The sequence below is a fragment of the Diabrotica virgifera genome, chromosome 3 (assembly GCF_917563875.1).
Source record: "Diabrotica virgifera virgifera chromosome 3, PGI_DIABVI_V3a".
Lineage (NCBI taxonomy): Eukaryota > Metazoa > Arthropoda > Insecta > Coleoptera > Chrysomelidae > Diabrotica > Diabrotica virgifera.
In genome coordinates this window covers 251,876,549-251,903,061 of record NC_065445.1, presented here as the reverse complement: position 1 = coordinate 251,903,061, position 26,513 = coordinate 251,876,549, and the positions used below count along the sequence as shown (strand labels likewise).

The 26,513-nt window shown below is 32.4% G+C and overlaps 1 protein-coding gene across 2 annotated transcripts in view; it reads right to left on the bottom strand.

Moving 5' to 3' along the window:
• LOC126881696 (cytochrome P450 4C1-like) overlaps positions 1 to 26,513 on the bottom strand; it is a 47,528-nt gene that overhangs the window by 3,959 nt on the left and 17,056 nt on the right. For both annotated transcript variants that reach the window (XM_050646107.1, XM_050646106.1), the window contains exons 2-7: positions 21,988 to 22,097; positions 14,821 to 14,911; positions 14,268 to 14,453; positions 10,367 to 10,719; positions 8,895 to 8,963; positions 8,280 to 8,628 (exon numbers count right to left, since the gene is read on the bottom strand). In XM_050646107.1, coding sequence (XP_050502064.1) covers positions 8,280 to 8,628; positions 8,895 to 8,963; positions 10,367 to 10,719; positions 14,268 to 14,453; positions 14,821 to 14,911; positions 21,988 to 22,097 — 1,158 coding nt within the window. The remainder of the gene's footprint in view (positions 1 to 8,279; positions 8,629 to 8,894; positions 8,964 to 10,366; positions 10,720 to 14,267; positions 14,454 to 14,820; positions 14,912 to 21,987; positions 22,098 to 26,513) is intronic.

The following is a 26,513-nucleotide window of genomic DNA, read 5'->3' as shown; positions in this document are numbered from 1 at the left end:
TATCGTCTAGAGCAGCGGTTCTCAACCACCGTGTCGCGACACACTGGTGTGCCGGAAGAACGTATCAGGTGTGTCGCGAGATTTACGAATACGATATTTTTATTTATATTTTTTTACTTGTTATAATATACCAATCATGCATTCAACCATTTTTTTAACTATTAGGTATATCCCACGTTATACCAGTCAATAAAGTGAAAATCCGTAATTGTTTCCTAATACAGAGAGAGTCTGTAAAGTGGAATAAATTCAATATCTCAAATACTAATTGTTTTTTTGGAAAATGCTCAGACCCGTCGATTAGTATTTCAAATTGTCCTTTTTGACATTCAATAAAAATGTATACAGGTTGTCCCAATTTAGAGATATGACGTCATCGTCGATTTTCTTAAATGGCAACACTGTCATTTTGATAGCTAATTTGATAGGGTTTGTAAAGTTATACATAACTGCAAAATATCAAATTTTTATTCTCTACCATTTACAAGATAATAGAAAATAACAAAGTTATATCTGTAATTTGGAATATATTCAATAATTAAAATACTAACTGTTTTTTTGAAAAATGCTCAGACCCTTCGATTAGTATATCAAATTGTCATTTTTGACATATAATAATAATGTATACAGGGTGTCCCAATTTAGAGATATGACGTCATCGTTGATTTTCTTAAATGGCAACACTATCATTTTGATAGCTATTTTGATAGCGTGTGTAAAGTTATACACATCTGAAAAATTTCAAAATTTTATTCCCTACCATTTACAAGATAATAAAAAATAACAAAGTTATGAAGAACAAGAAGTAATCAACTAATAATTGAATTTAATTATTTCAATAAATTAAGCAAATGCTCATAACGTTGCCCATTGACAATTTGACAATAATTGAGGGCAACATTATGAGTTTTTGCTTAATTTATTGAAATAATTAAATTCAATTATTAGTTGATTACTTCTTTTTCATAACTTTGTTATTTTTTATTATCATCTAAATGGTAGAGAATACAAATTTGAAATTTTGCAGTTGTGTATAACTTTACACACCCTATCAAAATAGCTATCAAAATGACAGTGTTGCCATTTAAGAAAATCAACGATGACGTCATATCTCTAAATTGGGACACCCTGTATACATTATTATTATATGTCAAAAAGGACAATTTGATATACTAATCGACGGGTCTGAGCATTTTTCAAAAAAACAGTTAGTATTTTAATTATTGAATATATTCCAAATTACAGATATAACTTTGTTATTTTCTATTATCTTGTAAATGGTAGAGAATAAAAATTTGATATTTTGCAGTTATATATAACTTTACAAACCCTATCAAATTAGCTATCAAAATGACAGTGTTGCCATTGAAGAAAATCGACGATGACGTCATATCTCTAAATTGGGACACCCTGTATACATTATTATTGAATGTCAAAAAGGACAATTTGAAATACTAATCGACGGGTCTGAGCATTTTCCAAAAAAACAATTAGTATTTGAGATATTGAATTTATTCCACTTTACAGACTCTCTCTGTATATTCATCTGTACTTACCTACCACTAGCAAAAATTTGTACATATAAGGGTGTCGCGAATCTATAAGAATAAGGAGTACGTTAGTGCGTCGCTGAGACAAAAAGGTTGAGAACCGCTGGTCTAGAGTACGCCATTGTGTTCTTTTGATTGCGTCGGTTACTCCCGATTTACGGCGCAATTCTGTGTTGGTTATTCGGTCCTTAGGGTTATTCCCAACATGGATCGTTCCATTGCCCTCTGTGTTGTCGAATTTTGTTTGCGGACGTCTTAGTGAGCGTTAGAGTTTCCGCACCATTGGTTAGAACCGGCAGCACACGTTGCGGACCTTTCTCTTTAAGCAGATTAGCCTGATCAAAGAACAATCTGACCCCAAAAAAATAAAGGAAGGATGAAAATTTGGGAATAAATAGTTGAAATTGTCTATTGTTATATAAGAAAAAGTTTACAATTCTACATCCCCTCCATTTAAAAAAAATGGAGGGGAATACCCCCTTCTAGAGGGTAAAAAATATACATTCAAAATAAGACCGTAATTGGATAAAATGACTAATTCTAAACAACTTTTGCTCTATAGAGTTTTTTGGATAAGTCAATACTTTTCGAGTTACTTGCGAGTGAATATGTTCATTTTTAATAAAAAAAAACATGTTTTTGGATGGTTTTTCGGAGATAACTCAAAAAGTAAGTATTTTATCGAAAAAAATATTCTTAGCAAAAATATAGCTTATAAAAAATTGAAAAAAAACGGTGTATGCATGAGGTCTATAGACCCAGTAGAAGCAGAGTTGTAGATAATGAAAAGTAGGGTCTTCTTCGTCAAATTCCAAATCGAATATTTCAATGTGAAATAACCCAAAAACGGAGCACTTTTAAATAAATTTTATCATTACCACTTGACAAGTTACTTTGCTTATGTATTATTTATATGATCTGTAAGTTTCATCTTTTCCAAGTGCTTATTTTTGAAACAGCTGTAGTTAAAATGGCTTGAACGAGTAACTAATCACGAGTTTAGGCAAATTTTAAACAGCCATAGTATAACCAATTTTTGTCTAACAAAAAACAAAAAATCAAAAATGTTCAGAAAAGCAAAACAAACATTTTATTACTCTTTGAGATTTTTGGTATTACTAATAATTTTTAAGTTTTTTTTTTCTCTGATTCTGGCTTTGGTTTAGAACTAGAACCTTTAGCCACGTAATTGTATAACTTATCACTAAGTCAGGGGAGTAATGTGCAGTGTGTGTGTTGAGTAAGTGTCTTGTTACTTTGCAAAGTCGACGTCATTGTCTTTGCAAAGTTAATTCCATATTTTTTAAGTTATTTTTTAAGTAAATTTTTAAGTTAATTCCATAAAAAATTTCATTTTTTTCAAAATTAAGAAAAAATGTTTTATTTTAAACCCAGTTTTTTTTTCAAAAAGGAGCACTTTGAACCAATGAAACTTATAGATAATATAAACAATACATACGTAAAGGAACTTGTGAAGCGGTAACGATTAATTTTATTTAAGAAGCTAATCAGGGGGTGATTTTCGCGATTTTTGTAGCAAAAAATAAAAAAAGACCAGCAATATTTTGAGCACAACTCACTTACTTTTAAAGTTAAAAGTTTTTTTAAAAACAAAAATAAACTTTGTTTTAAACACTTTAAAAAAGTTGTAATGAATTTTCCCCGAAAAGAGCTCCGTTTTTGGGTTATTTCAAATTGAAATATTCGATTTGGAATTTGACGAAAAAGAACCTACTTTTCATTGGCTACAACTCTGCTTCTACTGGGTCTACAGACCTCATGCATACACTATTTTTTTTTCAGTTTGTTATAAGCTATATTTTTGCTCAGAATATTTTTTTCGTTAAAATACTTACTTTTTGAGTTATCTACGAAAAACCGTCCAAAAACATGTTTTTTTTGTTAAAAGTGAACATATTCACTCGCAAATAACTCGAAAAGTATTAACTTAGTGAAAAAATTGTATAGGACAAAAGTTACTTAGAACTAGTCATTTTATACAATTTCGGACTTATTTTGAACGTATATTTTTTCACCCCCGGGAAAATATTTTTCATCCCGTATGTCCCAATTTTTGTAAAATGGAGGGGATGTAGAATTGTAAACTTTTTCTTATATAATAAATAGACGATTTCAACTACCTATTAGTCCATTCTTTCACGGTTTTTGCTCTAAATTTTAAAGAACCGCTTGGATTGACATGAAATTTGGCATACGTATAGCTTACATGTCAAAGAAAAAAAGTGATATTGTGCCGATGTGTGCTTTTGCCCTGGGGGTGACTTTCACCCCCTCTTGGGGGTGAAAAAATATATGTCCAAAATAAGTCCGGAAATGGGTAAACTGACTAATTTTAAGTAACTTTTGTTCTATAGAGCTTTTTCGCCAAGTCAACACTATTCGAGTTCTTTGCGAGTGAATATGTTCATTTTTCAACAAAATAATCACATTTTTAGACGGTTTTTCGCAAATAACTCAAAAAGTAAGTATTTTGTCGAAAAAAACGTTCTTAGCAAAAATATAGCATATAAAAAAGTAAAAAAAAATGGTGTACGCGTTAGGTCTCTGGATCTCGTAGAACCAGATTTATAGCCAATGAAAAATAGATTCATATTCACCAAATTTCAAATAGAATATTTCGACGTGAAATATCCAAAGAATTAAGCACTTTTTGGGGAAAACTCATTACAACTTTTTTAAAGTGTTTAAAAAAAGCTTTATTTCTGTTTTTACAAAAAGTTTCTAGCATTAAATCTAAGCAAGTTACGCTCAAAATAAAGTTTGTCCCTTTTGTTTTTGCAAAAAAAAAAATCAGGAAGACCACCCTTTAATTATCAACTTATATGAAATTAATCGTTACCGCTCCACAAATTATTTTACTTATGTTATGTTTATATGATCTTAGTCCAGAAAGCCACTGCGCATCCGCTAGAAAAAATATTCTAATTCGGATTTTTTGCACAATCTTACTCAAAAAGGACTCCTTTTAACAAATTTGCATGTTGCCAGGACCAAAAGGTGGTCAAAAATTTTTTAAGTGTTTTTTTTTTGTTTTTTTCCTAAAATTATTTTTTTTGCATGGAAAAAACTTTTTTTAGATTTTTTGGATCATTCCAAACAGAAAAGGTCTTTAGTGACTTTTCTCTAAAAATGATAGTTTTTGACATATAAGCGATTAAATATTGAAAAATTGCGAAATCGGCCATTTTTAACCCTCAAAAACTATGTGAAAAACTGAAAATTTGAATGTTGCCAAGGTAGATAGATATTCTTTAAACATCGATTGATGAAATCCCGAAGAGTTTTTTGCAATACAATATTCAAAAGTCCTTTGTTTCTTAATTGCTAATCAAGCGTGCGCGACACTATTTTCCACCGACAGTATGGTGCAAATGAAAGGAATAAATTCGTTATTTCGTAAACCGGCGACTTTAAGGAAAAATCCCGAAAGAGGTCGATTTTTATTTTTAAGTTATGATATTGTGGCATATATGGTATACTAGTGACGTTATCTATCTGGACGTGATGACGTAATCGATGATTTTTTTAAATGAGAATAGGGGTCGTGTGCTAGCTCATTTGAAAGGTTCTTCAATTCTTTATTCAGTAATGTAAACATTTACATAATTATTTATACAGGGTGTCCTTCTACTTCTTTTATTTTCAAATAATTTAATTTAATAAAAATTTTTTGGACACCCTGTATAAATAATTATGTAAATGTTTATATTACTGAAAAGAGAATTGAAGAACCTTTCAAATGAGCTAGCACACGACCCCTATTCTCATTTAAAAAAATCATCGATTACGTCATCACGTCCAGATGGATGACGTCACTAGTATACCATATATGCCACAATATCATAACTTAAAAATAAAAATCGGCTTGTTTCGGGATTTTTCCTTAAAGCCGCCGGTTTACGAAATAACGAATTTATTCCTTTCATTTGCACCATACTGTCAGTGGAAAATAGTGTCGCGCACGCTTGATTAGCAATTAAAAAACAAAGGACTTTTGAATATTTTATTGCAAAAAACTCTTCGGGATTTCATCAATCGATGTTTAAAGAATATCTTCCTACCTTGGGAACATTCAAATTTTCAGTTTTTCACATAGTTGTTATGGGTTAAAAATGGCCGATTTCGCAATTTTTCAATTTTTAATCGCTTATATGTCAAAAACTATCATTTTTAGAGAAAAGTCACTAAAGACCTTTTCTGTTTGGAATGATCGAAAAAACCTAAAAAAATTTTTTCCATGCAAAAAAAAATAATTTTAGGAAAAAAACAAAAAAAAAACGTTTAAAAAATTTTTGACCACCTTTTGGTCCTGGCAACATGCAAATTTGTTAAAAGGAGTCCTTTTTGAGTAAGATTGTGCAAAAAATCCGAATTAGAATATTTTTCCTAGCGGATGCGCAGTGGCTTTCTGGACTATCTGTAAGTTTCATCGATTCAAAGTGCTGATTTTTGAAAAAATTTGGTTTCAAAGTAAAATTTTTAAAAATTAAAATTTTGAAAAATATACTTTTTTTCAAAATAACTTAAAAATTGTTAGAGATACCAAAAATCTCGAAAAACAAAAAAGTCAGATTTGCTTTTCTGAATATCATGTATTTTTTTGTTTTTCTGTTAGACAAAAATTGATTAAGATATGGTGTTTCTAAATTTGCATACATTCGTAATCAGTGACTCATTCAACCCCTTTTAACTACAGCCCTTTCAATAATAATAACTTTGAGCCGATCAAACTCACAGATCATATAAACAATATATACACGAGTCAAGAAACTTGTGAAGTCGTAACGATTAAGTTCATTTAAGATACTAATTAGGGGGTGATTTTCTCGATTTTTTTACTAAAACCAAAAGGGACTAACTTTATTTTGAGCGTAACTTGTTTAATTTTGATGCTAGAAATTTTTTTTATAAAACAAAAATGAAGCTTTTTTAAACACTTTAAATAAGTTGTAATGAGTTTTTCCCGAAATGTGCTTAATTTTTGGTTATTTCACGTTAAAGTATTCCATTTGGAATTTGACGAATATGAACCTATTTTTCATTAGCTATAACTCTGCTTCTACTAGGTGTAGAGACGTGATATATACACCATTTTTTTAAAAATTTTTTACAGGCTATATTTTTACTAAGAATGTTTTTTTCGACAAAATACTTACAATTTGAGTTATTTGCGAAAAACCGTCTAAAAGCGTGGTTATTTTGTTGAAAAAATGAACATATTCACTGCCAAATAAATCGAAAAGTATTGACTTAGTGAAAAAACTCTATAGAACAAAAGTTACTTAAAATTAGCCAGTTTATCCATTTCCTGACTTTCCTTTGGACGAATATTTTTTCACCCCCAAGAGGGGGTGAAAACCACCCCCAGGGCAAAAGCACATATCGGCACAATATCACTTTTTTTCTTTGACTTGTTAGCTATGTGTATCCCAAATTCCATGTCAATCCAAGCGGTTCTTTAAAATTTAGAGGTTTTGCAATATTTTACCGTTCAGAGGATCGGAACGTATTTTCGGCTGCAATGCTATTCAAATGGGGATTCATTTTTTTCAAATCCTGAGAAAACTAATAAGTATTTTGGAAAAATTTAAACGCAGAATGAAAGATTACGTTATTAGCGAGGGCCGAAAGTCCCTGAGAACTTCTACAATGTTTATTTTAATAAGTTACAGGGGTGAAAAAACTAAGAGAAAATTTATTGTAATTTTTAAATTCAAATATCTCATTCAAAATAAACTTTTTATTTATTCTAAGGGACTTTCGGCCCTCGGTAATAATTTAGTCTTTCATTCTGCGTTTAAATTTTTCAAAAATATTTATTGGTTTTTTCAGGATTTGAAAAAAATGAACACAATGCCGTGGTAATATTTTCCAAATCTGTCTTTGTCTTACAACGCACTCAACCGAATATAATATTGTCAGCATATATTGTCAGTCAGACACTGACAATCAGTGACAATTTTAAATATTTGACATTGCATCGGGAATATTTTGAGAAATTGATTAAATATTATTGATATATAGTGTATTTGATAAATAATTGATTTAAGACGTGAACTTAATAAAAAGTTATTTATTGTGTATTATTTGTGAAAGATCCAAGCAGAGAATACATCAGATATATCCTGTGACCTGTGATCCAAGTATTTTGTTGTTAGAGATGTTCAAAATTGTAAGCGTTCCAAAATAACAACATATTATTAAAAAATCACTTTAACACTTTTCCTCTTTTCTCGATTGATTATTAGTTTTTGTTGTACAAATAAATTATTACAATCACTGAAAACATAGTTAGTGAAAAAATTATCACATTTATTAACTGAATTAATAATTTGCAATTATAAAAATAACAGTTATCCAAGAACATTCAAAAGCCATCTCTTTAAATTAATTATGACATTTTCAAGTAGAATGACATTCTAGTAATGTTTACATATCCACACCAGTGTGAATTTTACTACACGTAATTTGCCGTGTAAAGACAGAAAAAGTAGGGATACACGTAAAATATTTGCGAATTATGTACCCATAGCCTTCAAGAACGGACTATATTCCCAAATTTTCATCCTTCCTTTATTTTTTTGGAGGTTTTCGTAAAATTTTGTGTTCCCTGATCGGGCTAGATGGGAGAGCTGATTTGAAAACCCCATGACGCTTTAGTAACTGCAATTTTAGAATCCATACTATAATGAAATTCAACATACTTACCTATACAATTTCTACTTCCTGCACTAAACGGGATATAAGCAAAGGGACTTCTTTTAGCTGTGGCTTCTGGCAGAAATCTATCCGGATCAAATTTTTCTGGATCCTCCCATATTTCTGGTCGCCGGTGTACATCAAATATGTCTACATAAATCATACATCCCTTAGGAATTACACATCCGTTCATGGTTTTGATATCTTCCCCAGCTTTTCTGGATATTGTATGAGCAACTGGGTATAGCCGTAAGGCTTCTTTGATACATCTTTCTAAATATTTTAGATCCTTTAATTGGTTAAAAGTTGGTGTTTCTGAGTCTCCGAGAGTATTAACGGTTTCTTCATAAATACGTTCCTATAACATATTTTAATAATAAAGTAATTATATGATGAGTGCGCTAATAACCGGCAAAATATTGTAAAAGACGGAAACATAGTACGTTGTGCAATAAAAGAGGTGAAACTGTTATAGGTGGGAAATTATCAATAGAAACCTATAAATTTATATTATATGGATAGTTTCCCACCTTTAGACGTATCGGAGGAGTTTGACAACTACCACTATGACAATGACAGTTTTAAGTCAAGATCAAATAAGTTTATTTTAAAAATGTACTTTACCTGTATGTCTGGCTCATTTCCTAACGCAAACAAGATAAATGATAATGAAGTAGCTGTAGTATCGTGTCCCTAAAATACAGTTAATATCGGTAAAGTCAAAGTATGAAATAATGCCAGTCATTTAAAAATATTTACGTTTTTTAAGAGCGGGTTAAATTATCTATTCTCGAGATAAATAATTTAGTTTTGTCGCTCATATAGTAGATTCATTACGAACTGTGGATCACCTAGTTATCTACAACGATCTAAAAGTAAAATTCGTTAAGTAATGTAGTCGCCAATCAATTACCATCTTCACAGATAGTCAGGCAGCGCTTAAGGCACTCTATTCTGTAGAGGTCAATTCTAAGCCACTATGGGATTGTGTGTGTGCCCTAAATAAACTAGGAGACCGCAGGAAGGTTACGGTAGCCTGGGTAACGGGGCACGAGGGTCATAACGGCAATGAAAAAGCAGATGAAATAGCCAAACAAGGCTCATCAATGCCATTCGTTGGACCGGACCCTTCTGCGACGTTGCAAAGGCAGTACCAAGAACGGCTACAAGAAAGTGGGTAGCTCAAAAATCTTTGGAATGGTGGAGAAATTCACCAGGACAAAGACAAGTGAAACAATTCATTGGAGAACATTCGCCAAAATTTACGGCAACCTAATAAGCAAAGACTGGAAATAAGTCAAAATTATAGTAGGTCAGCTAACAGGGCACTGTAAGGCAGGCCCGCACACCAAAGAAACATGAAACGTAAATCACGTTTCATGGAAATAAAACACTGCTAAACAAATAGACGTCCGGCCATTTATGAAACTTTCCGAAAATAAAAATGTGTTATGAGCATGAATCACAGTCGTTTCATTGGTAGGCGGACTTCAAGATTTGTTTAGCCGTGTTTAATTTTCATGAAACGTGTTTTACGTTTCATGTTTCATGTTTTTCGTTTCATGTTTCGTTGGTGTGCGGCTTGCCTAAGCTGAATAGGCACTTGAAGCTGATGGGATTGTCAGATGATGATCTGTGCATATTCTGTCACCTGGAAGAAGAAATAACAGCACATTCTATGTCAGAACGATTTCAGTGTGTAAGTCTGTCAAATGTGCGGTTCTTTGCATTAGGAGATGAAAATCCACCTGCAAATAGGTACATGGAAGATTCTCTCTCGAAGCTATTAGACCTTTTAAAAAGTGTTAGGCTAGAGAATGTAAAATAAGACTAGAGGATCACAATGGATCTGAAAATGTCGCAGTGGAATAGGCCAAAAGGCCACCTATTTAAATCTACCTATATGTATCAATCTATCTACCACATTTGGGTTATAAGCTTTCATTTGATACCTCATTTGTCATTATATCTGTTATAATAACGGAGAATTACGGATGGACAGACAGACAGACAGACATGGATAATTTAAGGTTTTTATATTTTAATGTTGTAAAATGGGCGAAAACAAAAATAATAGTTTATCAAAAATTACTTACTGCAAAAATGAACGTATCAACTTCTTCCCTAATTCCAGTATCATCTATATCTGCACCATCCTCTCTAGCTTTCAACAGCAAATCCAATAACCCTAACGATTTTTCTTTTTCAAAATATTGTTTGTCTTCTTTAATACGTTGCTTTTTTTCAGCGAGAACGCTGCTAGAAAATTCTTGTAAGATTGAAATGACTTCCAAGCTCTTTCTGTAGATCCAAGTCCATTTGTACAGAGCAGGAACAAGAACTAATGGATTGGCAGCTTTAGCTACCTGTAGTTCTAAATAGTCTTTTGCAGCCTTTTTGTATTTCTCGTAGTTCTTGTGATCACGTACAGGAAGCCCTACAGACGTTTCTAAAATTGGGGACGTATAATACTAAGTAAACATTTCATGGTCTGCAAAAGGAAATATGGCGCTATATATAAGAGGTCAAAGAAAGGAATTAAAGGAACTAATAGAACCAAAACACATGGAAAAGGATACGTGAATTGATATTTAAACAAGCTGAAAATGCGAGCATTATCATAACGGAAACTTTGTTTATTTACGTATTTTAATTCATAATATGGAAAATTGCTATTATGAAAAGTAGTTTAGAATTAATAATTATGTTTTAATGTGCAATTAAATCATTCTAATTTAAATGTTATGAACTATAAAGGCAGTTTACTCTTGATCGACATTCATATTTTTTATATACCTCGTATAAAATTAATAAAATTTTATATATGATGGTTGCATCATAAATCTTAGAACATGAAGAGCTTTTTATGAAGAATAACTTTTCTTCGTCAAATTAAAAATAAAAGAGTTATAAATGAAAATGTTGCTGGTATCCATAATTTCAGAAAAAATATTCAAATATTTTTTTCCATTAGAAAGATGTAATTGCACATATCAGACCATAATTGTTTATACCAAACAATATTAGGTCTGGATCCCGCGTATGAAAAAAAAGTTGATTAATAGCAAGCTGAAAATTTGTTAATAACTTAAGGGTGTCTAGTCGGACAAACTTTGGTATATGGGAACACTGGAACAGGGGAAGTTTTAATTGTGGAACAGGTTAAAAATTTGGAACGGTCACACCACGAAAACGGCACATTTATTTTGTCCGACAGAACAGACTTAAACTCTCCGAACAGAGATTAAACTCTCATGCAAAAATCAGACTGCTATTCATCACCAAATGGGCGTTTTAATGAGTGGAACGTGTAGAATATGTCAAATGACAGGAATTATGACAGGTGATAAATAGCAGTCTGATTTTGGCATGAGAGTTTAATCTCTGTTCGGAGAGTTTAAGTCTATTCTGTCGGACAAAATAAATGTGCCGTTTTCGTGGTCTGGCCGTTCCAAATTTTTAACCTGTTCCACAATTAAAACTGCCCCTGTTCCAGTGTTCCCTTATATCAAAGTTTATCCGACTAGACACCCTTAAGCTATTAACAAATTTTCAGCTTGCTATTAATCAACTTTTTTTTCATACGCGGGATACAGACCTATATTCTTTCATATACTGTCAGTTCGCTAAACTCAGACACAACTGGTTAGTGATTTTAGTCAATAATTTTGCCAATTTGGCAAAAAAAAATAATTACTAATTAGTTAATAATTACTAAATAATTAGTAATTTTGTCAATTTTGGCAAAATTCGTAAAAACAAAAAAATTACCTACTAAAATCACTATCCAGTTGTGTCGAGTTTAGCGAACCGACTATATTTTAATTTCATAGCAAATGGAACAGTCCATTTATCATAAAGGGGAGGCCGCATACTCGTATAAACCTTTTTGAAGTTGTTAATAAATTATTGCTTTTAAAATATACTCAAATTGTATTTTTGAACATCTTATTTATTTTATATAATAATTAAATTCACTATCAAACGTCATTGATGTTTTATTAATACTTAATTTAAAATTTAGTTTGATATTCACAAAGTGTCAAACGTCAAACTCAAATGTAAATAACCTAAGTATTATGCTTTGCTTAACAAATCGTGATTAAAAAAACTAGCCTACTTAATAGCAACGATTTCAGCTGGACGTGTAGTGTGTCGTCACATTTTAGACTTTGGGGTCGATTATCTCGAAGACGGTTAGAAATATCGAAATGCCGTTTTCAGATTTGGATTCAGAAGAAAAAACTACATAAGAATCCATCGATAAATCTGATCTGAGTATTGCAGGAGCGGCAACGCAATGACACACACACTTTTGCGAATTTATAAACGAAATGTTTTCGTTGAAAAGCTTTATGCAGAGGAAGAACAAACGACGCTAGAACCGGAAACACCAAACATTACCACAAATGAAGAAGTTAACATAAGTACACGGGAAGTTTTAAAAATACTTAAAAAGCTGAAGAACAGAAAAGCTGCAGGTACAGACGGAATATCAAAAGAATTACTGAAATATTGTGGAGCAGCAATGGCAGAACAATTATCTAACAGCATTAATTAACAACACAACACAACATAATACAGAGTGAGTTTTATGTATGGAAACCCTCAATTATCTCAGAAAGGGCTCTCACGATTTTTATAGATTATGGTGGGTAAGGGTTTTCTAATGCGGCCGATATTATAATGCTAATTACGTTGTTGTCAGATTTTCCATTTTTCTGGAAATCTAATGAACTTTCTTATTTAAAATGGTACACCCTGTATATTTTTCACGTTTTGAAGTCCTTAATAAATACTGATTATTTTTCTAGTTATATTCCCTATACCTAAATGCCATAATTTCCGAGTTATTGCTACATTTATTAAAAAAAAATTTAAACAAATCCTAAAAATAAATTTTTTCGGCCCAAGTAAACATTATTTTAGGTTATTTGGATCATTAGGAACAAAAAAGATCTTTTGTAATTTTTCTCTAAAACTGATCGTTTCCGAGTTATAAACAATTTAAAACTGAAAAAAATCGAATTATGATGATTTTTAGGTTAAAAACACAAATAAAAATTATAATTTTTGAAACTGCAAAGTACCCAAATTCAAGCTCAAGCCTTATTTTATGGAGATACCGATAAGTAATTTGAGCTTGTTTCATTTTAAAACATTGTTTTTTAGTTGTTAATGCAGCCCGATGGCCGGTCCTCTCATATGCACCTCATTAACAATTAAAAAGCAATGTTTTAGAATAAAACGAGCTAAAAAATCTTATGGCAAGCTATTAGAAGAAGAGTTGAGCTTGAATTTAGGTACTTCGTAATTTCAAAAATTATATTTTTTACTTGTGTTTTTGAACCTTGAAAATCGTCATTATTCGATTTTTTTCAGTTTTAAATTGTTTATTACTCGAAAACGATTAACTTTAGAGAAAAACTACAAAAGACCTTTTTTGTTTCCAATGATCCAGAGAACGTAAAATAATGGCTACCCGGGCCAAAAAAATTGATTTTTATAATTTGTTTAAAATTTTGTTTTTAATAAATGTGGCAATAACTCCGAAATTATGGCATTTAGGTATAGGGAATATAACATGAAAAATAATCAGTGTTTTTTGGAGCTTCAAAACGCAAAAAATATACAGGGTATTCCATTTGAAATAAGAAAGTTAATTAGATTTCCAGAAAAACGGAAGATCTGACAACAATGTAATTAGTACTATAATATCGGTCGCATTAGAAAATCCCTACCTACCAAAATCTATAAAAATCGTGCAAGCCGTTTTACATATAATTGAATGTTTCCATACATAAAACTCACTCTGTATATATTATGGTTCCTTGTATGCAGGCTCACCCATTACTACAGTGAGCAATATGAGATGTAATGTATGAGATATAATATATATTATAGTATAGTCTCCCATGAAGAAGAGAAGACACTAAATGGTAAAATAATTGTATAAAATATATATTAACTAAATGATATTAAGACGAATATACTCACCACCAACGCAGCACATAGCAAAATCTTTTGCCAAGTCTACTACATTAAGGTAAGGCTTATGGCAATCTTCATTTAATCTGTCAATTAGTCGTTCTGTCTCTGTACTGAAAGCATCTACAGATTTTTGCAATATGTTAAAGTGATAAGCTGGTGTGAGTAGTTTTCTTCTTTTGTGCCACTTTGTTGCTAGAAAATAGTATAGTCATACTTCCTTTTATTATTTAATTGAAAAATTAGTTAAGAAAGGAATGTATACTGTACAGGACTCAACTACATTCTCAATGTTTCTTTAACATGCTTCCTGAATCATGAAAATTAAATTAATCATTTTTTAGCATAACTGCACTAAAGTACATACAAATAGTTTTTGATTCTACAAGGCAAGATTGAACACAACAGAGGCCCTGGATTGATCCAATTCGAGTTACCGAAGATGGGACAATGTCGTCGTCAATATCACTAGAAGATTACACTGACATGTACTCTTATATGTAAAAAACGATTAGCTTTGCTTTATGGTAACTGTTAAATCATTATTTTTTGTTGTACATACCATTAGTTACAAACAGACCATCTCCTATCCAGTCCTTGAAGAAATCATATATAAAACTCTTGTTAATGTGTACTTTGCTATTTAGAATTTTCTAAAAATAATTGAAAAAGTAAAATTAATATACAGTAGAGCGTCGATTATCCGAACGTCGATCAACCGAACGACCGCTTATCCGAACTCTCAACTTGTCACCTAACCATTAGTAATATTCACCAAGCGTTAGTAATTAACGCTTAAAAAATGCTTATTTTGTTGCAAAAACTGCATTTTTTTGTGTAATAATTATTGTTCTATTTGTCATTAAAGATACATACACATATACGAGTATGTAGGTATGTAAATATATGGCTTTCATTCACCTGTGGATAAATATGTACGGCTCTATCAATACAGTTCGATTATCCGAAAAAACCGATTTTCCGAACACACCTGTCCCCCAATTAGTTCGGATAATCGACGTTCTACTGTACCTACTTCTTAATAATGGTAGGGGAGCCCAAGCGCGGATTTTTGCAGTTACTCGAGCGCGTCAGATTATCATATGGGGAGAAACCTGGTACCCTGCAGATGTACCTCTACCATATATTGGATCTTAACACAGGGATGTTCATTAATGGAGGCCCGAAAAAAAATCTATCTTAAAAATACTCGAAATTGTCAGATTAAGATAAGGTAAGTTGAGATACATGCAAAAGAGTGTATATTTCAAAAATCTGACGATTTGTGCGGGGCGTAAGGAAATGGGTGAGTCAAAAAGTTTCACAAAAAAGCGAATATTTCGCGAAATGAACGTCAGATCGAAAAACTAAAAAATACGTCTTCAATATTTTTCAAAAATCTATCGAATGGTACTAAACATCACCCCCACGGAGAGGGGTAGGGGTAAATTTAAAATTTTAAATACAATCCCCGCGATATTTCGCAAAATGAACATCAGATCGAAAAACTGCAAAATACACTTTCAAACGTTTTTGAAAAATCTATCGAATGGTGCCAAAAACGACCCCCCGCGGAGGTGTGGTGGGGGGTTTATTTAAAATGTTAAATGGGACCCCCAAATTTTTATTGCAGATTTAAATTTTTTACGTAAAAAAGCAACTTTTTTTCGAGATATTTTTTCAAATTATGGATAGATGGCGCTATAATTGTTACGATCAGAGGAAGGACGTATTCCTGTGCTTTCTAGACTACGAGAAAGCGTTTGATCGTGTCCAACATCACAAGTTAATGCAGATCCTCAAGAAGCTTGATATAGACCAAAAAGACATAAGATGCATTGAAAACTTGTACTGGTATCAGGCAGCACAATTAAAAATAGACAATTCTATATCCAAATCCATACATATAAGAAGGGGTGTTCGGCAGGGATGTGTGCTTTCCCCTTTTTTATTTAACATTTATTCGGAAGCCATATTTCAAGAGTCTTTGGAAGATGCAGAGATGGGAATCAAAGTGAATGGAGTATTAATCAACAACATACGATATGCTGATGATGCTGTCTTAATTTGCGACAACATAGCAGATCTTCAACAACTTGTCACTATAATCGGAGAATACAGTAAGCGAATGGGATTAGAGATTAATACCAAAAAGACCAAATTCATGATCATCTCCAGAAACTTGGATGCATTTGAAAACTCCACCATAACACTGAATACTAAGTCCATTGAGAGAGTGAGCAAATTCAAATACCTAGGAACGTGGCTTTTTGAAGACTGGGCATCGGACAGGGAAGTAAAATGTCGCATTGAGCAAGCTCGACAAGCTTTCGTAAAATTCAGGAAGGTACTGAGCTGCTCAGAGTTCGACCTTACACTGAGACTAAGGTTTACTAAATGCTACGTGTGGTCGGTGCTGCTATATGGCATAGAGGGCTGGACACTCAAAACGAGGGATATAAACAGATTAGAAGCCTTCGAAATGTGGCTTTATCGCCGTATCCTAAAGATACCATGGACGGCGAAAGTCACAAATGTGGATGTCCTTAAAAGAATCAACCAAGAACGTCAGCTTTTCGAAAACATCAAGAAAAGAAAAACGGCGTATTTGGGTCACATCATGCGAAACGAAAAATACCAGTTCCTTCAACTTATAATCCAGGGTAAAATTGAAGGCAAGAGAGGAATAGGACGCAAGAAAATGTCCTGGCTCCGAAACATAAGGCAATGGACAGGGATTACCGACATACAATCACTGATCCACATTGCAAGAAACAGAGAGTTAATGGAAAATGTGATCGCCAACATCCATTAGTGGATTTGCATTTGAAGAAGAAGAAGGCGCTATAATCGGAAAAAGCGATTGTTGGAAATGGAAAATTAAATTAAAAAATAGAAAGTCTCCACTAAAATGAAAAATTTTACTTAACTTTTTTTGGTTTTAGGAAATAATAATCACAACCCAATAGGTACCCATAACGCGTGAGTGACTGCAAATTTAGCATACTTTGCTCCCCTACCATAATAATTCCCGCAATTTCTACTAAAAATAACATCATTCTTAAGTAAATGTATAGTTCTTCCTATACTTTGGAAAGTCCCAATTTCAAATTTGTATCAACTGAACGGTAAAAATTCAATATACTTATTTTGGTCAGAGTATTTTATCCACAAAAATCAAAATGCATTTTAACGGTGAATATGAGTGCAACTTTCCTATGCAATTCTTGCATGTTGTGTCAAATAAAGTCAGTTTCTATAAATCTGTCAAATAAATAAACTTTGTGCGATTTTTGCTATTTTTTTGTGATTCTCATGAGATCATAAAATTTATCACGTCCATTGACCTTTTGCAAAATGCAAAAATTGCATATGAAAGCTGGACTCTTCACCTTCACCTTTAAAATGCATATTGACTTTTGATGATAGGACGCTCTTATCAAAAGATATCGAATTTTTATTGTCGTGTTAATAGAAATTTCATTTCGTGCGCATTACGGGCATTTAAAATCGCTAGTCGCTTCAAGCGTTGTTTCTGAGGGAACGTACATCTTCTTCTTCTTCTTCTTCTTCTTCTTCGTTTAGCCATTCACGTCCACATCTGAACATAAGCCTCTTCAAGTCTTCCTTTCCATTGTTTTTTGTTGTACGCTACTTTAGCCAATTTTTCCCGGCAGTTCGTTTCAGATCATCTGTCCATCTCATAGGAGGTCTGCCTCTGGGTCTTTTGTGTTGGTATGGTCTCCAGGTTAGAATTGTTCTGTGTCATTTATTTAGATCGCTCCTAGCTACATGTCCAGCGTATTCCCATTTCAATTTTAATGATTTTTGTACCATATCGGTGACTTTGGATTTCTGTCTTATCCATCCATGTGTTTGTTTTCCTGTCCTTAAGTGATATGCCAAGCATTGCTCTTTAAATCGAGTGTTGAGTGACTCTGAGTATGCTCATATTTTTTTTTGTGATTGTCCATGTTTGTGCCCCATATGTTAATATCGGAATAATGCATGCATCAAAAACTTTATAAGTATCTAAGATGTAGTTGAATTTGTTGATTTCTGAGTATATAGTTCAGTTTGTCGAATGCTGCTCATGCTAACTTTCTTCTTCTTTTTATTTCTTCCGTTTGAATTTCCCTATTTAGTATTATTTTTTGTCCTAAGTTCAACTTTTTCCTCAACTTTTTCTATAACTTTGTCGTTTATTTTTGTCACGGTTTCTTCGGAGTGCATGACTTTTGTTTTGTTTAAATACATTTTCAGTCCTATTTTAGAAGATTCTGTGTGTAGTTCTGAAAGCATGGTTTGCAGTTCTTGTAGGTCAGTAGCTATCAGGATTATATCATCCGCAAATCGTAGATTACTGAGGTAGCGGCAATTGATGTTTATTCCCTTATATTTCCAATTTAGGTTTTTAAAAACGTCCTCCAAAACTGAGGTGAACAGTTTGGGTGATAGAGTGTCTCCCTGTTTGACTCCCCTGTTTAATGGTACAAGGTTCGTGTATTCATTTTCATTTAGGTAGTATATAGCTGTAGCTTGGTTCATAGTTTTTTTTATTAAGTTAATATATCTGCTGTCTAAATTATACAATTTTGCATTGCGTTTATTACGGCCGTGTGTTCTGTAGTCTCGAAAGCTTTTTCGTAGTCTACAAATGCTAAAAAAACTGGAAAATTATATTCGTTACATTTTTCTATTAATATTTTTGGGGTTAACAGGTGATCGGAAGTTGAATAGCCTTTTCTAAAACCTGGCTGTTCATATGGTTGTTATTCATCTAATTTCCTTATTAGTCGGGTAGTTATGACTTTGGTGAGTATTTTAAACAGGTGTGACAGTAGACTGATGGGCCTGTAGTTTTCCAACTTTCGATAATCACCTTTCTTGTATAATAAGATTACTTTAGAGTTGTTCCAGCTCTTAGGGACTTTTCCCTGATGTAAACAACTATGTGAACGTACATAAGAAGTGCTACTTAACAGTTTTGTTCAGAATTATCTCAGCTACATTTCTTGCTTGAAACATTTTTCTCTATAGCGTACAGATTGTTGGAAAATTGATGTTTTCCATTTCTCCCCCATTCGGGGTGTTTAGAGGGAAGCACGGGGGCTTCCAAACATTTTTTGCATATTTTCGAGATCCCAAAATTGACATTCTGAGCAAAATTCAGCGTGTTCGTATGATTTTTAGAGATTCAGTCACTGAACTCACTGAACTTCAATGGCATTTTCGTCTCTGACGACAGGACTATTTTATATGTTTATCATTTAGTTAGCTAGATAGGGAATTTTAGCTTGTTATCTTATTGAGCATACAATCATCATACAATTTGATATAGTTAAAACGGAAATAGGTCAGAATGCGCAACAAAATGGCCGTATCAATGTTTGGTATAAATCTCTAAGAAATTCGATCTGCCGCTTTTAAGAGGAAACAGTAGCGATCAACAGGTAGCAAAAACGCATTCCAAGATTGCGGCTGTAATTTTGAATATTTTTTCGAGATATTTGGCACACGTATTCGTAATATAATAAAGAATGGCGGTACAGAGACCAATTTGAAAAATATATTAATATGTGGAAATTACTCTGTAATTAAATAAAATATTAAAAAAACGAGCCTGTACCGCCATTAAGAAGAACAAAAAAATACACTTTCTTTAAATAAACTTTTTTATCCGATGGCTAGATTTTGTGTCATTTTGGAACTACCAAAATTTTTTATTTCATTAGTAGTTCCAAAATGACACAAAATCTAGGCATCGGATTAAAAAGTTTATTTGAAGAAAGTGAATTTTTTTGTTCTTCTTAATGGCGGTACAGGCTCGTTTTTTTAATATTGTATTTAATTACAGAGTAATTTCCACATATTAATATATTTTTCAAATTGGGCTCTGTACCGCCATTCTTTATTATATTACGAATACGTGTGCCAAATATCTCGAAAAAATATTCAAAATTACAGCCGCAATCTTGGAAAGTGTTTTCGCTACCTGTTGATCGCTACTGTTTCCTCTTAAGATAAGATATTTTAACACCCCATTAATTATTGTATTAGTCATTTTAGAACTTACAGTAAACAGTTGGATATTAGTTCAGTTAAAATAATTAGACGATAACTATTACGCAAGAGAAATTAAACGTTTTTTCTACTTTTAAGGACAAAAAAGCAAGTTCATTAGCGAAATCGAATTCAAAATTATTTTGCACATCATAAAATATTTGAAACAATATTTGGGATACATAGGGATAAGGCAAAGAGAATGATGATGATTTGAAACATTATTTGTCTAAAACATCTCATTTTTGTTAATTAAAAAATATTTTAAATTTTCTGGACTAAATTAAGGTTTTGTTGATAGCCTAGAAGGTTTGGTATTCACACAATGTTGCCAAACTGAATTTTGTTATATTCGGTTTAAATTTTCTAGGCGATTCCCGAGCCGACTATATTATGTACCTACCTCTTAACTTATGAAATCCTTTCAGTATGTTATATTATTTTTGGATTTCTCTTCTTGGATCTCTGTGAGCTATGTGGCAACATAACGGTGAATTTAAGATTATCCTAGCGTAAACATATAATAGATTACCAAATTGAAGAGTCTCAGGTGCAGAATCCACCAATTTAATAAAAATTAAAATGGTAAATAGTGATTTAAACCTGAGATTTTTCGCGTTGAAAGTTCTTACTGGTACATCCTTAATCTGCGACTTTTTCAATTAATAAGACAGCAGACGACGAATATAGAAAACGAAAGGGAAACGATCACATTCCGCCTTCATTCGTCTAGGAAAAAGACAGCAGAGGAACTTTCAGTACTCAAACCGAGTAAAGGAAATAAAATAATAAATGATGGTTTTGCTTGTTTTCGATTCAGAGGGTTGCACACCCGCTGGACAGGCTGTTTCTACCATTTCAGGCGTCCTCAGTAGCTTTTGTTAGCGTGCACACCTCTGAATCGAAAAATAGCTCCACCATAATTTTAAAGGGAATCTGAAAAATAATTCAAATTTCCCATTAGGCGAGATACAGCGACATCTCATAACAAATTGAAGAGTCTCAGATGCAGAATCCACCAATTTAATAAAAATTAAAATGGTAAATAGTGATTTAAACCTGAGACTTTTCGCGTTGAAAGTTTATACTGGTACATCCTTAATCTGCGACTTTTTCAATTAATAAGACATCATATACAGACGAATATAGAAAACGAAAGGGAAACGATCACATTCCGCCTTCATTCGTTTAGGAAAAGGACAGCAGAGGAACTTTCCTAGACGAATGAAGGCGGAATGTGATCGTTTCCCTTTCGTTTTCTATATTCGTCTGTATATGCTGTCTTATTAATTGAAAAAGTCGCAGATTAAGGATGTACCAGTAAGAACTTTCAACGCGAAAAGTCTCAGGTTTAAATCACTATTTACCATTTTAATTTTTATTAAATTGGAGGATTCTGCATCTGAGACTCTTCAATTTGTTATGAGATGTCGCTGTATCGCGTCTAATGGGAAATGTGAATTATTTTTCAGATTCCCTTTAAAATGATGGTGGAGCTATTTTCGATTCAGAGGTGTGCACGCTAACAAAAGCTACTGAGGACGCCTGAAATGGTAGAAACAGCCTGTCTAGCGGGTGTGCAATCCTCTGAATCGAAAACAAGCAAAACCATCATTTATTATTTTATTATTATATAATAGATTATATATTTTTAAATTTTACTTACTTTTATATCATCTGGGCATATCACAAAAACAACAACAATATCAAAACACCATAATTTAAATAGCGGGTAAAACTTTTTGGCATTTAACCGATCCCTTAACCATAGTTCCTCTGAAACATACATAATAGTATATTACTTTATGAGGCGGAGAAGCATGACTTTTCTTGACGCGCCCGATATTACGCGCCGAACGAAGTAAGGCGCGTAATAGAGGGCAAGTCAGGAAAAGTCGCTTCTTTGCCGAATAAAGTATACTATTTTTTCTTCAAACGTAGCAATTTTCAACCATAAATAGTACAATTCATAATAAGTATGCATCACTGCGGCCTGAAAATTTCACAGAAAAATGATTTTTTATCAAGTACCAAAATGGAAAGTGTTACCGAAGCGTCATGGGAATACATTCGATCAGCGCAGTAGCCCAAAAAGTAGCTAGTTATTTAGATTTAAACGATGCAAGCGCATACACGGGTCACTCTTTACGACGAACTTCAGCAACACTTTTAATTGATGGAGGCGGAAATCTAGAATGCCTCAAACGACATGGGGGCTGGAAATCAAGCACGGTTGCCGAAGGATATATAGAGGATTCAATAAGAAATAAGAACGATAATGCTCAAAAAATTTTAAACCCTCATGATTCGTCAACATCGGGAATGATTGCTGAAAGTTGTGCTCGACCATCAGTATCATCAACAATTACCAATGCGTATCAAGAGTCGGGAACATTTTTGCACGGTTTCAATTTTGAAAATGCCTCATTAACTAATTGTACTTTTAATATTACTATAAATAAAAATGATGTTTAATTGTTGTTAATGACATTTGTATTGTTGCTTTGTGACATGTTTCATATTGTTGCCATGACAACATTTTTCCCTCCGCGCCATAAAGAAATGGGAAAAAAAACTGCTGCCGGCGGAGACATCAAACTTTGACAGGATCAAGTTAGATAAGTAATGTCATCATTATTTGACGTTTGAAGAAAATAGTATATTACTTTATGAGGCGGAGAAGCATGACTTTTCTTGACGCGCCCGATATTACGCGCCGAACGAAGTGAGGCGCGTAATAGAGGGCAAGTCAAGAAAAGTCGCTTCTTTGCCGAATAAAGTATACTATTTTTTCTTCAAACGTAGCAATTTTCAACCATAAATAGTACAATTCATACGCTATTTTTACTCGAAATTAACTGTGACAACTATCAAAGTCGTCTAGATGTTAGAAATTAAAATAATTAAGTCGTCGGAATGATTGCTGAAAGTTGTGCTCGACCATCAGTATCATAAACAATTACCAATGCGTATCAAGAGTCGGGAACATTTTTGCACGGTTTCATTTTGAAAATGCCTCATTAACTAATTGTACTTTTAATATTACTATAAATAAAAATGATGTTTAATTGTTGTTAATGACATTTGTATTGTTGCTTTGTGACATGTTTCATATTGTTGCCATGACAACATTTTTCCCTCCGCCGTAAAGAAATGGGAAAAAAACTGCTGCCGGCGGAGACATCAAACTTTGACAGGATCAAGTTAGATAAGTAATGTCATCATTATTTGACGTTTGAAGAAAAAATATTTACTCTCTAATAATTAAATTATTACACTGACCCCTTTTTTAGTTATTGTAGAAGGAGGACGAAAGTAGGAAGATTTCTATTTGCTAGAAAGGGGTTTTAACGCTTTTTATATTTGTTGCATCCCATTGAAAAGATAAATAGTTAACATAAAATTATAAAATTTGATGTTTTAGAAAATTGAAAAATATTCAAATTAGCGATTTTTGAAAGATAAAAAGTCAAAAGGCAAAATAGGACAAAATCGTTATTTGTCAATAATTATCATTACTTTACCTATAAATTTGGTATTCCACTCAAAGTTGGGTATTGGGGTACTTAATAAACCCTCATAATTTTGGACTTTGACAATTAGCTTAAAAGTTATTCTATTTGTTTATCCCACAGATATTTTTTTTGCAATAACATAAGACAGAAAATAAATAGTGGAGTCACTGAAGGTTTTCACCTCCGATTTCGTTGAATCTTCATCGATTTTTATGAAAATTGGTGAGTAGTTAGAAGATACTTCAAGAAACAAAGGTGACATGATGCCAACTTGCGCTTTTACCCTGGGGGTGGATGCCACCCCTTCTTGGGGTTGAAATTTTTGAAGTTATCCTTCTTTACGGGCGTAATGACGGTTAAATTTTATATGATAAAACCTAGCGACCGGGCGCATGCGCATTATAACTTTGTTCTGATTGGATGTTCAAATGACATGACAAAAATTATCCAATATGGCAGCTGTGGCACAGCTGTGGGACTGTGGTTTGGTTATAATGTATGCTTGTTGCGTTTTAAAATTTGTAGGAAGAGAAACAACAAACAAAAAGTTAGTTAATGGTTATACTGCCTTTTTAAATAGTTTTCATATTATATTTTTGGACTTATTTACATAGAAGAGATGATTGTTGCATGCCAATGTGAAAGCTCATAAGTGTTTTATAAATAGTTGATCAAATTTTGTTATGATATTTGAACATAGCCACTTTGCACGATGCAAGTGATTGCGAAATTTATTAGTCGTTATACGGGCTCCGATACCTACCTTGAACCTACCAAAATACATAAGTAGTATGTAATACTTTTATTTACATAATTTGATTACCATCAAAATTTCTATCAATATTCACCTAATATATTGTTTTCTTACTCTATGTTTTGTTGTATTTTTTCAATTCTAAATCATTTCAATTCAAAATCAAAATAATTTGATTTACATAAGTTAAAAATGTCAAAAGGTTAATCTGTTTAGTTAGACGATCTTCGCACATAATGACAAGCTGTCTCTGTGGCGAAGTTTTAATGCGAGTGAGTCCCAATACAACGCAAATACCAGCCGCGTGGTAAGTTGGTTCGAATCCCAATTGAAACTTTTATTTTTTTATTTTTTTTTATACATTTTATGATTGTAAGTATATTTATTATACAGGGTGAGTCACCACTAACGGGACGGAAGATTACAGCGAAATGGTAAGAGATCTGAAAATTTTTTTAAATTAGTAGTTTGTAAGTTGATAAAGTCTACATTTTAAAATTATTTTGAAATATACAGGGTGTCCCAATAAATGGCAGCGTATCAAAGTTATATTTTTTCTTATGGAACACCCTGTATTTTATTGTATTTTGAATTGTCCGCAAAAAAGAAGGTATAGCTTCATAAGACTTCCCTATACCTATGTACAGAGTGTTCTGAGTTATGGTGACTTTTCTTAAAATGTAAAGTTTTAAAAGAAGGCTTATTTTCAAGTTATTTAAGAAATTATGAAAAAAATACTTTTACATCTAAATAGCTGGATATTGGTTGAATGTATTCCATGATTAATTATTACACAATTATTTACAGGGTGTTCAACATTTACAGTTTCATTATTGGAATATTCAATGTGTCATATGATGCTTATTTTAAATAGAACACCATATATATTAATAAATAATTATACTAAACAATTTTACCTCTTTCGAATGGTATATGGATGTCCTATACCTAGATCTCATAGTTTTTGCGTAATTTACAATTAATTAAATTCTTAATCTGTAAATCGATTTTAAAACAAAAGATGTAGTGAATTAATGGCATTGTATGACATTGTCACGTTATGACAGTACGGTCTGGTAATTATTTTATAATTATTAATGTATTCCATGATTGATTATTACAAATTTATTTACAGGGTGTGAAAATTGACAATTTCAATATTGGATTATTTAATGTGTCATACGATACTTATTTTAAATAGAACACCATGTATATTAATAAATTATATTGTTATAGTTATCAAATATTATACTAAACACAGGTTCCTCTTTCGAAGGGTATAGGGATGTTCTATAACTAGGAGTCATAGTTTTTGCGTAATTTACAATTTTCTTAAACGGTAAATTGATTTTAAAAATAATATTTATAGTCACTCTCGATTTTTAAACAGTACGAAATAAATGTTTGTTTACTGTATCATAATGAAATGAAAATTACGTCTATCTACTAGACCAATATTATGAAAAGTAGGTATATTGGTCTGTATACAATACATTAAAAAAAATCAGGATCTTCTATAAAGTCCAAAGTCCATAAACGATAAGTTAAATATTTATCATAATCCTGTTTGGTCTAATACTGGTGTAGTTGAGTTTTATACGGATAATGGTGGTTTCCCTTAAGGATTCTAACAGTCGTTTGACTGATTTACAATTTACCCGAAATTTTTTCTTTGCTAATATTTGGGTTTTCCGTAACAGAAAGCAGGACATCAAGCTCCTTGACGTCATCACAAATAACTGGTTTATTTTTATTTAACTTTCCTTATACCCACGCCGGTGGCGCCATTACCTAACATTACCAGTAGCACGGAATCTATTGAAATCTCTCAAAAACGTCCTTTTTTGGATGTCTTCTATAGGATACTTCTGAGCGTAAACTTAAGAAGGTAAGATACAATTTTGCAAACACTCCCCAATGCAA